The sequence below is a fragment of the Hylobates moloch genome, unplaced genomic scaffold (assembly GCF_009828535.3).
Source record: "Hylobates moloch isolate HMO894 unplaced genomic scaffold, HMol_V3 SCAFFOLD_11, whole genome shotgun sequence".
Lineage (NCBI taxonomy): Eukaryota > Metazoa > Chordata > Mammalia > Primates > Hylobatidae > Hylobates > Hylobates moloch.
The window spans coordinates 47,109,810-47,124,923 of NW_026652286.1; the positions used below are offsets into that span (position 1 = coordinate 47,109,810).

General features: G+C 41.4%; 1 protein-coding gene across 1 annotated transcript; it reads right to left on the minus strand.

Moving 5' to 3' along the window:
- Window positions 1-508: 508 nt before the first annotated feature.
- LOC116477382 (olfactory receptor 2AT4) lies at window positions 509-8,612 on the minus strand. The gene is made up of 2 exons (XM_032168095.1): window positions 8,546-8,612; window positions 509-2,173 (listed from the first exon to the last, which is right to left on the minus strand). The coding sequence occupies exon 2, from the start codon at window positions 1,527-1,529 to the stop codon at window positions 567-569; it is 963 nt and encodes a 320-aa protein (XP_032023986.1). The 5' UTR covers window positions 1,530-2,173; window positions 8,546-8,612; the 3' UTR covers window positions 509-566.
- Between the last annotated feature and the right edge of the window lie 6,502 nt (window positions 8,613-15,114).

Sequence of the window (15,114 nt, forward strand, 5' to 3'; positions counted from 1 at the left end):
TAGAAGTGATACTGCTGAGTCAAAGGGTAAATGCATATGTACTTTTGGTAGGTATTACAGTAGTGTTATACCAATTTGCATCCTCACAAGCAAGTTATAAAGTTCTGTTTTTCTACATGCATATTGTCAAAATATTGGATTTTTGCTAATCTGATTAAGTGAAAAATAGCATTTCAGCACAATTTAAATTCGTATTCTTTTTATATAGTAAAGACTCATTATTTAAAGGCCACTGCATTTTTTGGATTTGTCTACACATATATTTTGCCCATGTTTTTATTGAAATGTTTATTTCAGTCTTCTACATTCTTTGTATAATATGAATATTTGCCTTTCCCTGTGATTTTTTTTATTTGTTTTTTGACTTTGCTTATAAGAATTTTTTGCCATGAAGATTTTTTTTATTTTAGTAAAGGTTTCTTGAATTACTAAGTAGTAAAATTTTATACAACAACTTAAGATTCCAATAAAAATTAACATTATTTCATTATCATGTATTGAGTCCTTACTCTGTGCTAAGCACTGTTATTTGGTGTCCTAGAAGCAGAATTAGCTGCATTTAAAGGTCAAATGCTCCTGTCACAGCCTGGGTCTGGAGACATGATTTTGGCAATGGCTGCCTTTACATCCCTGTTTCTCAGAGTGTAAATGAGGGGGTTGAGAATTGGTGTGAGAATGGCATATACCACATTGCCCATGATGTGGAAGTCAAGGGGCAGGTCAGCCCTGTAGGCCACGTAGGCTATGGCAATAGATGAGTAGTAGGTGCCCACCACCAGGAGGTGGGAGCTGCAGGTGGAGAAGGCTTTGGAGCGTCCTTCTTGGGAGTTGATGCGAAGCACCGGGGTCAAGATGTGGGCATAGGAGAGAAGCACCAGGAGAAGGGGGAGGAAAGACACCACCATGGCGATGCAGAAGCCCATGAGGGTCTGGGGGGTGGTGTCAGAGCAGGAGGCCTGGACCACAGCCAGATGATCACAGAAGCAGTGGTAGATGTAGGCAATGCTGTTATATGCCATCTGGGAGGTCCTTACTACTGCTGGGATGGGCAGGAGGAGGGCAGTTAGCCAGGCACTGGCTGCCAAGGTAGCATTGGTCTGTGGGTTCATGAGGACAGGGTAGTGCAGTGGGTGGCAGATAGCCACATAGTGGTCATAGGCCATGACCACCAGGATGAAGGCTTCTGAACATGTAAAACTTTGGAAGAGGTACATCTGCAGTAAGCAGGAAGAAAAGCTGAGGAAGCGGTCCCCAAGCAAGAATAAGGACAGCATCTTGGGGACAGTGGTTGTGGTGAAAAGGATGTCCAAGGTGGAGAGATTGATCAGAAAGAAGTACATGGGCTTGTGGAGGCTGGGCTCTGCCACCACGGCCACCAGGATCAGGGCATTATCCATCAGGATGAGAAGGTAGAAGAGGAGGAAAATAAAAAACACAGGGAGGAAGAAGGTCTCTGGCAGAGAGGGGATGCCCACCAGATAGAAGATGGGTGAGCCATCCACTGATTCATTACAGGCTGTGGCATGCATGGTGAGACAGAGCTGGATTTCTCAGAGATGGGCAGCTGGAACATCTAGACATTGGAAACAACTGGAAACCACAGAAACAAAGGATTCTGAAGTGACAATGCTATAATGTTTACTCTGTAGGTAATATAAGTACAATTATTTACAACCAACTGTAAAGGACTGATAAGGGGCTATGGTATTGACTTTTACCATGTGAACCCAAAATTTGTCAAATATTGATTATTAACTAATTAATAACCAAATAGAAGTCTGCATGCTTTGTTTAGGTGATGAAGTGATCCAAGTGAAGAAGGCAGGCAAAGTTCCTGTCTTCCCAGAGTTTATATTTTACTGGGAAAATCACATCTAAACAGTTGATTGTTGAATTATAATTGTGAAAGTGCTTTGGAAAGGCTTCTTCTGGTCTTCATCTTAGGTTCCATGCTGTGTGGTTTAGGTTGATGTCAGATCTCATAAATCCAGTCCTTAAGCTCATGTCTCTACTTTTGCACTCACTCAAAGTTCCATCATGTTCCATTGAGGGGCTTCTTTCTCCAAGGCTGTGTGTAATATGCAGCTGCTCACACTCTTAAGTTTCTTTCTTGTATGCCTTGAGTAGTGGTTCTTTCTGACTCCATTTAAGCTAGGTGTCTGGACTTCAGCTCCTGTATTGGATATAATAGACCATGATAGCCCAACACTTTCACTGCAACGACTAGGGAAAACCTGGATAAATTACACAAATCACATTTTTAAACAAATTGAGGAATATTGGTGCTATAAAGATGACATGAAGTCAAACTCCAATGGGTGGGGACCCCCCAAAGTTGACTAATAATCACCAGCTCTTTTATTCTCTGGGAATATTTGATTTGGGGACCATGATGTGGCTTAGACTTGGACCAGGCAGAGAGTCATAGATGAGAGAAAGAGAAACCATTAAGGTTTGTGATAGTCAAAAAAGGCTTACAAAACATGTTGGAAATTTGAGGCACTCTAAATGCATAACAAGTTTTCCCTATGGGACATCTTCTGAAGTCTGACTATGCAAGGGAGGCTAGAAAGCTGGGCTGAGGGCCTCTAAAAGACAAAACAAAATCTCCCATGATCCCATGATGCTTAAGAGAATAGAGGAAGAGAGATTTCCTCACACACACACTGGTATTTCCTCTCAAAACATTTTACAAAGATTTGAAGCTATGTGTGTATATAGTGGGTGGGGGGAAAGGAGGGATGGGGAATGCAGCTAATGAATTAAGCTCAAAACCACCAAAGGGTAGATGCAAATCTCCCACACTCCTTCAGGGCTGAGGAAACAAGGATCAACCAGGCTATCAGCCCAAAACTCAGGAGGGTCATACCTTAAGAACAAGAACAAACCAAAGTTGGACTAAATTTTACTGGAACTGAAACTCAGCCCTAACCTAACTCAAGCCTTAATTGGCTTTAGGTAGCCAGCCTACCTTACTCTACCTGCCTAACAAAGAGAAGGGAGGAATCTATCTGACGAGAGACATCATCTGGGGCCTCTATGAATCTAATATAAATAATATTCGGTGCACAACACGAATTATTGCAAAAGGCAGGAAAATGTGACCGACAATCAAGAGGGAAAACATACAATAAAAGTTGACATACAGATGATCCCATTACCTGAGTTAGCAAACAAGGACTCTAGTATAACTATGTTTATATATTAACGAAAATAGAGGAAATGTTGACAAAGTGGATCTTAAAATGGGCAATTTCAATAGAAAATTGGAATCTATTTTTAAAAGAACCAAGCAAACATTCTAGAACAGAAATATCCAATATTTGAAATTAAGAACTCATTGGATAGGTATAATAGCAAACTGGACACAACAGAAGACAGGATTAGAGACCTGGAAAATAGATCAGTAGAAAATATCTAAAGTTAAGCCCAGAGATAGAAGAGTATATACTGTATGACTTAATTGATATTAAGTGACAGGCAAAACTAATCTATGATATTATAAATCAATACAGTGATTGTCTATGGGTGTGAGGACTGACAAGAAGCAGGCAAGAGCATACCTTCTGGGGTGATAGAAAGGTTCTATGTATCGAGTTGAGTTTTGGTTACATGTATGTTTACAAAAGTTTATTGAATTGTATACATAAGATCTGCTCATTATCTTCTGAGTAAATTTTACTTTGCTCAAAAGAGACAATAATAAATACAATACAAAGAGAATAAGAAAAGGCAGGAACCAGACTAGGAGAAGATCTTTTCCTATTTTCAATACATTTATCGAAGGCCATGTATCCAGTATATATAAAAACCTCAACAACCAGTAAGAAAAAGGTAGATGACCTAATAGACAAATGGGTGAAAGACTTGAATAGGTGGGCACTTTACAAAAGAGAACATCCAAATGGCCAATGAGCATATGAAAAAATTAGCCATCTAGAGATGTAAATTAAAATACAGGATGTTAATAGTACATACTCACTAAAATGGCTAAACTTAAAAGGACTGCAAGTGTTGGTAAGATATGGAGTAACTAGTACCCTCATACATTGATGGTAACTAGTACAACCACTTTGGATAACAGTGTGGCAACATCTTCTTAAACTTATGACTTAGCAATTTCATCAGGACATATAACCAAGAGGTAAGAAAGGTATTCAGCTATTTGTTTGTTCATTTGTTTAAGGTACTCAGGTGCAATAAAGCCCAAAAATATTTGGGATAGATAATATGTAGATATCTATAGATATAAATATAAATCTATATAGAGATATAGATCAGCTAGTGATACAGCTAAAGATATAGCACATTTCCAGCAACCCAGAAAGCTCCCCTGCACCTCATCCATAAATTCCGCTACCCCCAATGTAGCTATTGTTGTGACTTCTGTCACCATGGATTAAATTTTTCTGTTTTTGATGTTCATCTAAGTGGCTTTTGTTAGGCTGGGCATGGTGGCTCACACCTGTAATCCTAATACTTTGGGATGCTGAGGCAGGCAGATCACAGGAGTTTGAGACCAGCCTGGGCAACATGGCAAAACCCTGTCTCTACAAAAAAATTTAAAAATGAAAAATAAGATTAAAAAAAAAAAAGATAAGTCCAGGTGCGGTGGCTCATGCCTGTAATCCCAGCACTTTGGGAGGCCGAGGCAGGCGGATCATGAGGTCAGGAGTTTGAGACCAGCCTGACCAACGTGGTGAAACCTCATCTGTACTAAAAATACAAAAATTAGCTGGGCATGGTGGCGCACGCCTGTAATCCCAGCTACTCAGGAGGCTGAAGCAGGAGAATCGCTTGAACCTGAGAGGTGGAGGTTGCAGTGAGCCGAGATCACGCCACTGCACTCCAACCTGGCAACAGAGCGAGACTTTGTCTCAAAAATAAATAAATAAATAAATGGTTTTTGTTATATTGCAATAAAAGGAATGGCAAAAATGCCTTTTGTGAGAGGACTTGCTTCCAGATTGGAATCTAAGTTAAAGGTGTATTCTAACCAATAGCAGAAACAGAGATTGGAGGATGTCCCTGTGTAAGAGCATGACTTTTCATCTCTCCTATCAGCTACGCTGTTCAGCAGGTGTTCCCGATTAACCATTTCATTATCACTATCCTGTAGTCTTCCCTAGCCCCAGATAAGACAGTACTACAGGAATCTGGAAACTTGGGAGTCTTGGGAGCCATTGTTGCTAGAGAACAAGTCGTCTTGTGACAAGTGCCCAAAGGCAGAAGACCCCATTCTAGAGGTTGTTCTCCCCCTGTCAAGGAAGAAGAGATGTGTGCTTTTGTCTGCCCACAGAACCGGAGATCTTTAACTGAGGGAGAATATTGACTGCTTTACTATGTTGGGGATGTCTCTCTGAATAAACAGTCCAGGAGGAAGTTCACGTTTATGTTTACATCATTGCCTCTTGAACCTGATGATTCTAAGATTACCTTCTCTCTGATTTTCCCTATTTCTGTTACCTCTAATAAAATGTCTCTCATGTCATTGAATCATAAAAAATACCAAAACCTTGAAATATCCAGTCGGCTTTTCCTTTTCTCTTTTCTTTTCTTTTTTCTTTTTTTGAGACAGAGTCTTGCTCTCCTGCCCAGGCTGGAGTGCAGTGGTGCAAGCTCAGCTCACTGCAACCTCCGCTCTCCCGGGTTCAAGTGATTCAGGTGCCTCAGCCTCCTGAGTAGCTGGGATTACAGGCATGTGCCACCGTGCCCAGCTAGTTTTTGTATTTTTAGCAGAGACGGGGTTTCACCATGTTGGCTGGACTGGTCTCGAACCCCTGACCTCAAGTGATCCACCTGCCTCAGCCTCCCAAAGTGCTGGGATTACAGGCGTGAACCACTGCACCCAGCCAGCTTTTTATTTTAATATAGAAAGGGCAAAAGACAAAAAGATCCAGGGCTTTCCCATACTGTCATGGCCAGCGAGCCACAGAGATAGGACTGGAGCCCAGGCTCTAACCCCCAGAGCAGCATTCTTCTATCGTCCATTCCCTGGAGAATCTGGAAGCTCAAGTTTTCATGAGGGGAGAGACTGGGGCAAAGGTTTTCTCTTTCCTTCTCCATATATTTGGCTGATATTGTCAGCAGCAAACTATAAATTTCAGAGTTTGTTCTTTAATTTCCTAAGTGTGGGGTGGGCTGGTTCTCTGTCAGAGAGTGAAGGCTGGTAAAATGTCTTTCTAAAAGACATATGAGGCAGGGCAGAGGAGTTCACACCTGTAATCCCAGAACTTTGGGAGGCCAAGGTGGGAGAATTACTTGAGACCAGGAGTTTGAGGCCAGCCTGGGCAACATAGCAAGACCCTGTCTCTACAAAAAAATTGAAAAATTAACCAAGTACAGTGGCTTGTGCCTGTGGTCTCGCTACCCAGAAGGCTGAGGCAGGAGGATCACTTGAGCCCAGGAGTTAAAGACTGCAGTGAGCTATAATCATGCCACTGCACTCCAGCCTGGGCAACAGAGGGAGACTCTGTCTTTTAAACAAAACAAATAAACAAAAAGACACATGGGACAGACCACTCCATTGTGAATGCTCCCTTGAAAGAGTATTCTACAGATTGGCCCCCATTACACGAGCAGAAAAGCAAAACTGCTGCACCTCCACTTAAGAGATAACCCTCAGTTAACAGACCCAACCTGCCTAAGCAAATCACCAGGTTTTTCTAATACCCACGGAGATGCAAACTACATTATTCTGAACATTGCTACAGCTCAGAGAAGTCAATTATGGATTGAATGCCACTGAGTTAGGCTGAGTTGGGGTTTGAGGGGTAGAAATTCAGAGCCGTCAAGCCTGACTGAGCCTCTCTTCCCACCTCTTCCCTCACTTCTATTAAACAGCAGGGGAGACAGATGCTGAGTCTGAAGTCCAGAAATAGTGTCTTTTCAAGGTCAAGCAACAAATTCATAGCAGAAGTAGGTCTTAAAGCTGGTGTCCTGGCTCCCACCCAGTCTTTGTAGGATGTTTCATGAGAGAGGATGATTCCTTAGCCTGCTATTCAAAGCCTGTCTTCTTGCAGCCTTGTTTCTCCTTTATTCTAGTCAAATGGCAACTCCTTGCTCTTGCCTTGTGCTTCTGCCAAATTCAGCTCAAATATTACTTCCTCCAAGAGATTTTCTATGATCCTGGCTGGCTCAGGAGCCTCTTTCCTGGGCTCTTGAAGTTCTTGTGCTTCTGTTTGTCATCATTATGATTACACCAGGTTGTCTCTGTCTATTTATGTGTCCACCACACCAGGAGCACTTTCAGAGCAGTAATGGGGTCTGATCGTTTCTATTTAATACTGTACCACCCTTCCCAGGAGCTTAGTGCTCCAGAATGCAGCTTTCCCACTTTGCCTTGTTTTGCTGATAAATCATGAAATAGGAATGAAGGGGCCATTAGTGATTAAATAGTTTTCACCTAACCTCTTTCTCTCTCTTTTTTTTTTTTTTTTTTTTGGACTGAGTCTTGCTCTATCACCCAGGCTGCAGAGCAGTGGCGCGATCTCGGCTCACTGCAACCTCTGCCTCCCGGGTTCAAGTGATTCTCATGCCTCAACCTCCCAAGTAGGTGGGATTACAAGCACATGCCACCATGCACGGCTAACTTTTGTATTTTTAGTAGAGACGGTGTTTCACCATGTTCGCCAGGCTGGTCTTGAAGTCCTGATCTCAAGTGATCTGCCCGCCTCGGCCTCCCAAAGTGCTGGCATTTCACCTAACCTCTTTATTATATAGATGGGGACAGAAAAGGGAGTCCCAGAAATAGGCTGTGACTTTCCCAAGGTCACACAGTAAGTGGGCGATAGAACTAGAACTAGACTCTCAATAGAGCTAGATTATCAACTCACCTTGAGCCCTCCTGGACCAGCTCTGCCACTCTCTTGCTATGACGCTGGGTCTCTGAGCCTCAGTTTTCCCATCTATAAAATGAGGACTTTGGAAGGAATGATCTTCAGCTTGATAAATACTTTTGAGTATCCACTCTGTGTTTAGCTAAATGAGAGATTCGAAGACGGATGTGTCATGGCCTCAGCCTCTTAGGAAGGAGAGCAAGGGCGCTCCCATTTGTTAAGCTTCTGTTGCATGCTTGATTCTTTACAGTCATTACACATCATTACGATGCCCAAACTCGTGCAGTTCTCTCATGATATTCTCACCATCCTGCACTGTTCCCATAGAAAAGGAGCAGGATATACCTGAAGCACAGAATTTAGGTCTATTAACTTCTGAGTTAGAAAGACCTGAGTTTCCTTCCTGGCTCCACCACTTTGTACTTTCCTCCAATGGACTGCAATTCCCTCACAAATTATTCCCATTTCTCTTACCATCAGCAGCTTTGCCTCCTTGTGAGGAATTCTCTTCCAAGATCATCAGCCTCTTGCTTGTGACTGCACAGCCCTGCCCCTGCCTGCCAGGGTGTCTGGTCTACACTTACCCAGGCTGACTGCATGGTTGACTTGGATCCTGGGACCCTGACGTTCTCTATCTCCCCATCCCAGCCTATCTCCCCATCCCAGCCTCTGCCTGCTCTGTGCACTCCATCCCCAGCCCAGCTCACCTACCAATCCTGGTCCGCCTTGATGTCTTGTGTAGAGTCGTCACAGTTGGCTTTGGTTGGGAAGAGCCAGGTAGAAACTCAACCACGGCCCTTTAAACCCTTGGGCCCCTCTCTGCAGCCAGGCCTGCTGGGGCTCTCTCTCCCACAAGACGGCTCTCTTGTGGGACCAGAGACCTGCCAGTCAGCTGAGAACAACTTCCGAGGATGGAGTGGGGGACTTTGTTCTGGGCTTTGCTGATAATGAAAACAACATCGTTAACAACCCTCATGGGTCCCAGAACTTTATCACCAGTATTATTCCTGTTTTCCCATCTGGTCCTCACAACAGCCAGGGAAGACAGGCAGAGTCAGGATTATTTCTACTACTTTACATTTGAGGAAACTGATCTAGAGAAATGAGGTGACTTGCCCAAGGTCACATAAGTGGCTGGTGGCAGAGCTGCGATTTGTACCCAAGGCTCCAATTCTGGTTCAGTGGTTCAGCAACATGTTATCTAATGACTAAGACCCGAGTTATTCCCAGTAATATCACTTTGAACAAATCCCTTAACCTCACTGGGTCTTCATTTTGTCATCTGTAGAATGGGTATAACACAACACTAACTCTCTCACAGGATGACTGGGCAGGTTGAGGTGCTTCACCCAGTTCCTGCCACTTATTAGGCATTCAATAAGTGGGAGCTGTTATTTTAATGAACCAAAGCAGTAAAGCCTTGTTGAATGAGTATGTGATACTTCAGCTGCTGTGCAATGAGAACTTGCAAAGATTTTGTGGGAAGAATGTGAGGGTGGAAGTCTGCCCCAATCCCAGACAGGACAAAGTCAAGAGTCACAGACTCTTCCTGCCTCAATCTTCCTGATTCTCTCCTTTGGCTCCAGTGTTCTCTGTTTCTCACTTGACTGACTTAGTCACTCCTACTAATACACATAAAATTTTAATTTTTTTTAATTTCACAGGAATAAACAGAACCTCATTGTAAAACATTTTAATAAATACAGAGCTTTACTGAGTCAAAAGTGAAAGTTCTAGGCCGGGTGTGGTGGCTCACGCCTGTAATCCCAGCACTTTGGGGGGCCAAGGTGGGAGGATCTCTTGAGTCCAGGAGTAAGAGAGCAGCCTGGACAACTGGCAAAACTCTATCTCTACTAAAAAATACAAAAAATTAGCTGGGTATGGTGGCATGCACCTGAAGTCTCAGCTACCAGGGAAGCTGAGGCAGGAGAAACACCTGAGCCTGGGAAGTTCAGGCTGCAGTGAACCACAGTTGTGCCTCTGCACTCCAGCCTTAGCAATGGAGTGAGACCCAGGAAGGAAGAAGGAAGGAAGGAGGGAAGGAGGGAAGGAGGGAAGGAGAGAAGGGAGGGAGGGAGGGAAAGAGAGAAAGAGAAAGAGAGAGAGAGAAAGAAAGTTTTCTTCACACCAATTCTTACCCACATTTTTCCCCCAGCCTTAGCAATGGAGTGAGATCCTGTCAGGAAGAAAGAAGAAAGAAAAAGAAAGAAAGAAAGAAAGAAAGAAAGAAAGAAAGAAAGAAAGAAAGAGAAAAGTTAGTTTTCTTCACACCAGTTCTTACCCCCATTTTTCCTCCATGCTCCAGAAGTAAACGTTATTACTAATTTGGTGTGTTTCTTCCAGACTTTTCTAAGCGCATGTGTGTGTGTGTGTGTGTGTGTGTGTATGGTTTTGCTTTTCTTTTAATGTAAATTGAATCATTCTGTATTTATTGTATAGCATATTTTAATTTAATAAGTCTTGGAATTTTTCTGTGTCTGATCTACTTCATTTTTTGTATCTGATATTTGGCATTTTGTAGTACAGATACAACATAGTTTGTCTAATAACTCATCTGTTGATGAATATTTAAGTTCTATCTCATTCTTGCTATTATGAAAACTATTATAATTAATTTCCTTTTAACATGCATTTGGGGTCACATGTGCTCAAATATTTCTTGGAGTTAGACAGATCCTTAGAAGTAGAACTTCTGGGCCGAGCAGTCAGCATATTTTCAAATGGAATGGGGTGTGCATGTGCAGGGACTATCCCAGCTTCAAACCCAGAGGCTTTGAGGATACTGAGTCACAGTGATGACTGAGATGACTCTGTTACACCAAGCCTGATACTTCTGCCCAGGACCAAGGAAAACCCATGCATGAAGGGTTCATTTCAGCCTGCAGAAGAGACTTCCCTAATAGACCTCTGCAGACTGTAGACTTTCAACTGCAGACTGTGAGGTTACTAAGTCCTTAGCAGCTGAGTACAGAACACAGTGGAAATGAAAACATGGTACAATAGAGGTTATAGCCCTCTCCTGGCCTGAAAAACTTCATGATGGAGCTGGAGATGGTTTGGAAAGTTTCTTTGAATCACAAGCAGAACTATATGTGCTGTTTCCTCCTGTCTAGATCTACTCACTACTTGCTAAAGAGAAGAATTTTGGTTTGGGATAAATTTGTTTATGTGGATCTTCGCTTTGGTGTCATAAAGGTAAGTGCTAAAGCTGTTTCTGGGGGAGGAGACTAAGCTCTCTTAAGTTAAAGGCAAAGAATCCTGCAAAATCACCAGGTTGTTAGGTGGATTCTTTTGTACTGTTTTCCATTTCTCAGACATGATGAGATCCCTAATAAGCCTTAAAAAGCTGTCTTTTGGCAGCATAAGAATGACTTGAGGCTTTTGAGATGTTATGACACGTGTTTATCTATGTGACAAACCTTCACATATACCCTCAAACCTAAAATAAAAGTTTAAAAAAGTGACTAAAAGACTTGGGCACTTGGGCTGAAATAACCCATATGGAGTGCAACAGTTAAGAGAATTGCAATAAGTAGGAGAAAACAAACAAAAACTAAAATTTAGACTCCTTTTGGCCTTCCTATTTTGTTTTACTAAAGAGAATGAACCAAAATAGGAGAGAGTAAAACTGTTGGCTGAGATTTCTTTGTATGAAAAGCCAACATTCTAAGACTTACTTTTATAACATTATGGGATAAAATAGGATTTCTTTTATTACGCCTGAGAATAAAACTGTCCTCATCCTGCTAGGAAATGACTGGATTTTCTATAGCCATGGTAACAATTATCACAACTTGTTTAAAACATGCTTAACTGGCTGGGCATGGTAGCTCACACCTGTAATCCCAGCACTTTGGGAGGCCAATGCGGGTGGATTGCCTGAGCTCAGGAGTTCGAGAACAGCCTGGGCAACATAGCTGAAACCCTGTCTCTACTAAAACACAGAAAAAAAACAAATTAGCCGGGCGTGGTGGTGTGCACCTGTAGTCCCAGCTACTCAGGAGGCTGAGGCATGAAAATTGCTTGAATGCAGGAGGTGGAGGTTGCAGTGAGCTGAGATTACACCACTGCACTCCAGCCTGGGCAACAGAGTGAGACTCTGTTTCCAAAAAAACCTCAAAAAAACAAACAAACAAACATACTTAATTGTTTAATTACAGCTTTGGGCCAGTACACACACTTCTGAAAGTCAGCAAATCTAAAAGTCAGCCACTCAGCAATGGTTTGACTCCAGTAAGCACACTTCCATAGCTAAAGGCAAACTAATCCCTAAACACTCCCACCTTTGAAAGTCCACCAACCCCAGATCTCCACATTTTCCACAGCCCTGTGTAAGATCAGCTCCCTGTGTTTCTCAAAAACAGACTATATCATAAACCATACCATCCTGTGCTTACACTAGTGATACATTCAGCCTTTTGTTTCTGATATTGAGTGGTGATCTGTTCCTTTAACATTTCTTATTTATTTCCGTATGGTCTATAGTAATGTACCCTCTTTCACTTCTGATTTTAGTAATGGGAGTCTTATCTCTTTTTATATTGGTAGGCTAAAGTTTTAACAGTTTTATTGATATAGTCAAGGAACCAACTTTGGTTTTGTTGATTTTCTTTATTTTTCTATTCTCTATTTCATTTATTTTTGTTCTAATCTTTGTTATTTTATGTCCACTTGTTGTTTGAGTTGAGTTTGCTTTTCTTTTTTAATTTCTAAAGATAAACAGTTAGGGTATTGAGATTTGTTTTCTTTTTAATATAGGTGTTTACAGCTATAAATTTCCCTCTCTGTACTGCTTTAGCTGTATCCCATAAATTTGGGCATGTTGTGTTTTCATTTTCATTCATCTCAAATTATTTTCTAATTTCCCTTGTTATTTCTTCTTTTACCCATTGGTTATTTAGAAGTCTCTTGTTTAATTTCCACATATATGTGGAAGTAGCATTCAGTGATAGAGGTTCTATTATTTTAAAGATAGCACAGAAAAAGTGGACAGGTTATTTAAAACAAATATTGCTTAGAACCAAAAAAAAAAAATTTAAACAAGTCTACAAAAAAATGAAGCCCTCAAAGTTGAAATTAGACAAAGTTATGCAGATCATTCAGGAAATAAAAGGAGGATAAAGGAATTAAATTGAATCATGCTATTTGAAATATAAACAGAAAGCACAAAATAAGAATTTAGTGTATTTTATTTTATTTACCATTAAGAATATATTAAATTGGCTGGGCGCAGTGGATCACACCTGTAATCCCAGCAATTTGGGAGGCCAAGGCGGGTAGATTGCCTGAGGTCAGGAGTTTGAGACCAGCCTGACCAATAGGGTGAAACCCCATCTTTACTAAAAATACAAAAATCAGCCAGGCATGGTGGCCTGCACCTGTAGTCCCAGCTACTTGGGAGGCTGAGGCAGGAGAACTGCTTGAACCTGGGAGGTGGAGGCTGTAGTGAGCCGAGATTGTGTCACTGCACTCCAGCCTGGGTAAAAGAGTGACACTCCATCTCATATATATATATATAAAATTAATGCAGAAGAAACAGCATTTCAATAAATATTATTCTTGTAATGGAATCATTGTCTCATGACTGCTAAATGACTACATTAAGTATTTTTACTACATGTGATAATTGAAGTCAGGTTTTGAGCTCAATGTTTTATTTGATTTTAGAAATATTTTAAACTAGCTTTTGATATCTTAGAATTCATCTTTTTATCTTTATTCTTTCTCCCTCTCCCAGCTACATCGAGATATAAAATATAGCACATAGTAGGTTCATGATATATGTACTTACTATGTGAATGACAGCTATGTCATTTAGCTGACAGTTTTAATTTTCTTGCCAAGAGGTTTAGGTAGCCACTTTTGAGGACAGATAAATGATTAGGTTTAAAAAATTCAGATCATTGCCACATGTAAAACACATTAGTTTATGTGAGCATCCCAATGTTTGGTTAAAAAAAAACCCAAACCTCTACTGGAGAGAATCAGTAAAATTAGGACCATTAGTCAGACACACTACGGCTCAGAATGAGCACTGCACTCTGAGATAAAAATGAGATCAATTTTAAGACAGTGTTTTCCGGATGTACGTGTGCCTCGTGTGAGTTTAGTGTGAGAAGCCTCCTCAGATAACAAACCTAACTCAAGTGGGACTTTGATGCTGCCAGACACTTATCCTATATGTCTCTGTTCTTTTCTCTCATCTCCTCCTCTCGATGATTTTTTCACACCGTCTCTTCACTCCTCAGTCCACCAATACCTCTTCCCATCACCACTCCAGCAATCATGTGATAACTCCCACAGACTGCCATCCCACAACCAGCCTCTGCACCCACACACTGCGCTTTCCTACCTGTGACCACAGATGAACTCTTCATGCCCTTATGTAAGGTCAGCCACAGCCTGGGCAACATGCAAAACCCCATTCCTAAGAATAAAAAATTAGCTGGGCATGTTGGTGTATGCCTGTAGTCCCAGCTACACAGGAGGCTGAGGTGGAAGGATCGCTTGAGCCCAGGAGGTCAAGGCTGCAGTTACCCATGATTGTGCCACTGCCCTCCAGCCTGGGCAATAGAAGGAGACCCTGTCTCAAAAAATAAAAAATAAAGCCAGTCACTTCAATTCTCCCCTCTCTCCTCCATCACCAATTTTTGCTCTCTACTGAATCATTCCCACCAGTGTACAAATACATTGTAATTTTTCCCACCTTAAACAAAAATTTTATCTCTACAAACTGCTGATTACATTTCAAAAATCAAGGTGCATAACACCTTGTATAGTAGTAGACTATAGTAGACTACTATTCATTCAGAAAGAGTGGAAATATAACTCTATAGTCATATTTATGTATCACATAGCAATATTTATAAATTATATATATGTGTAAACATATATGAAAATATCTTCTATTAAAAATAGAAAGAAAAATGTTTTAATGAATAAAAATGGTTTCTTTAAAGGGCATGCAATAGGTGGAAGGAGCAGGAATGGAGGCTAGAATTCACCAAAAATGCCTTATTTTATAATACTGACTTTAAAAATTGTTATAATTATGACTTTAAAAATCATAAGGGTGGTGGCTCACGTCTGTAATCCCAGCACTTTGGGAGGCCAAGGTGGGTGGATCACGAGGTCAGGATATCGAGACCATCCTGGCTAACGTGGTGAAACCCCGTCTCTACTAAAAATACAAAAAAATTAGCCAGGCGTGGTGGTGGGCGCCTGTAGTCCCAGCTACTCGGGAGGCTGAGGCACGAGAATGGCATGAACCTGGGAG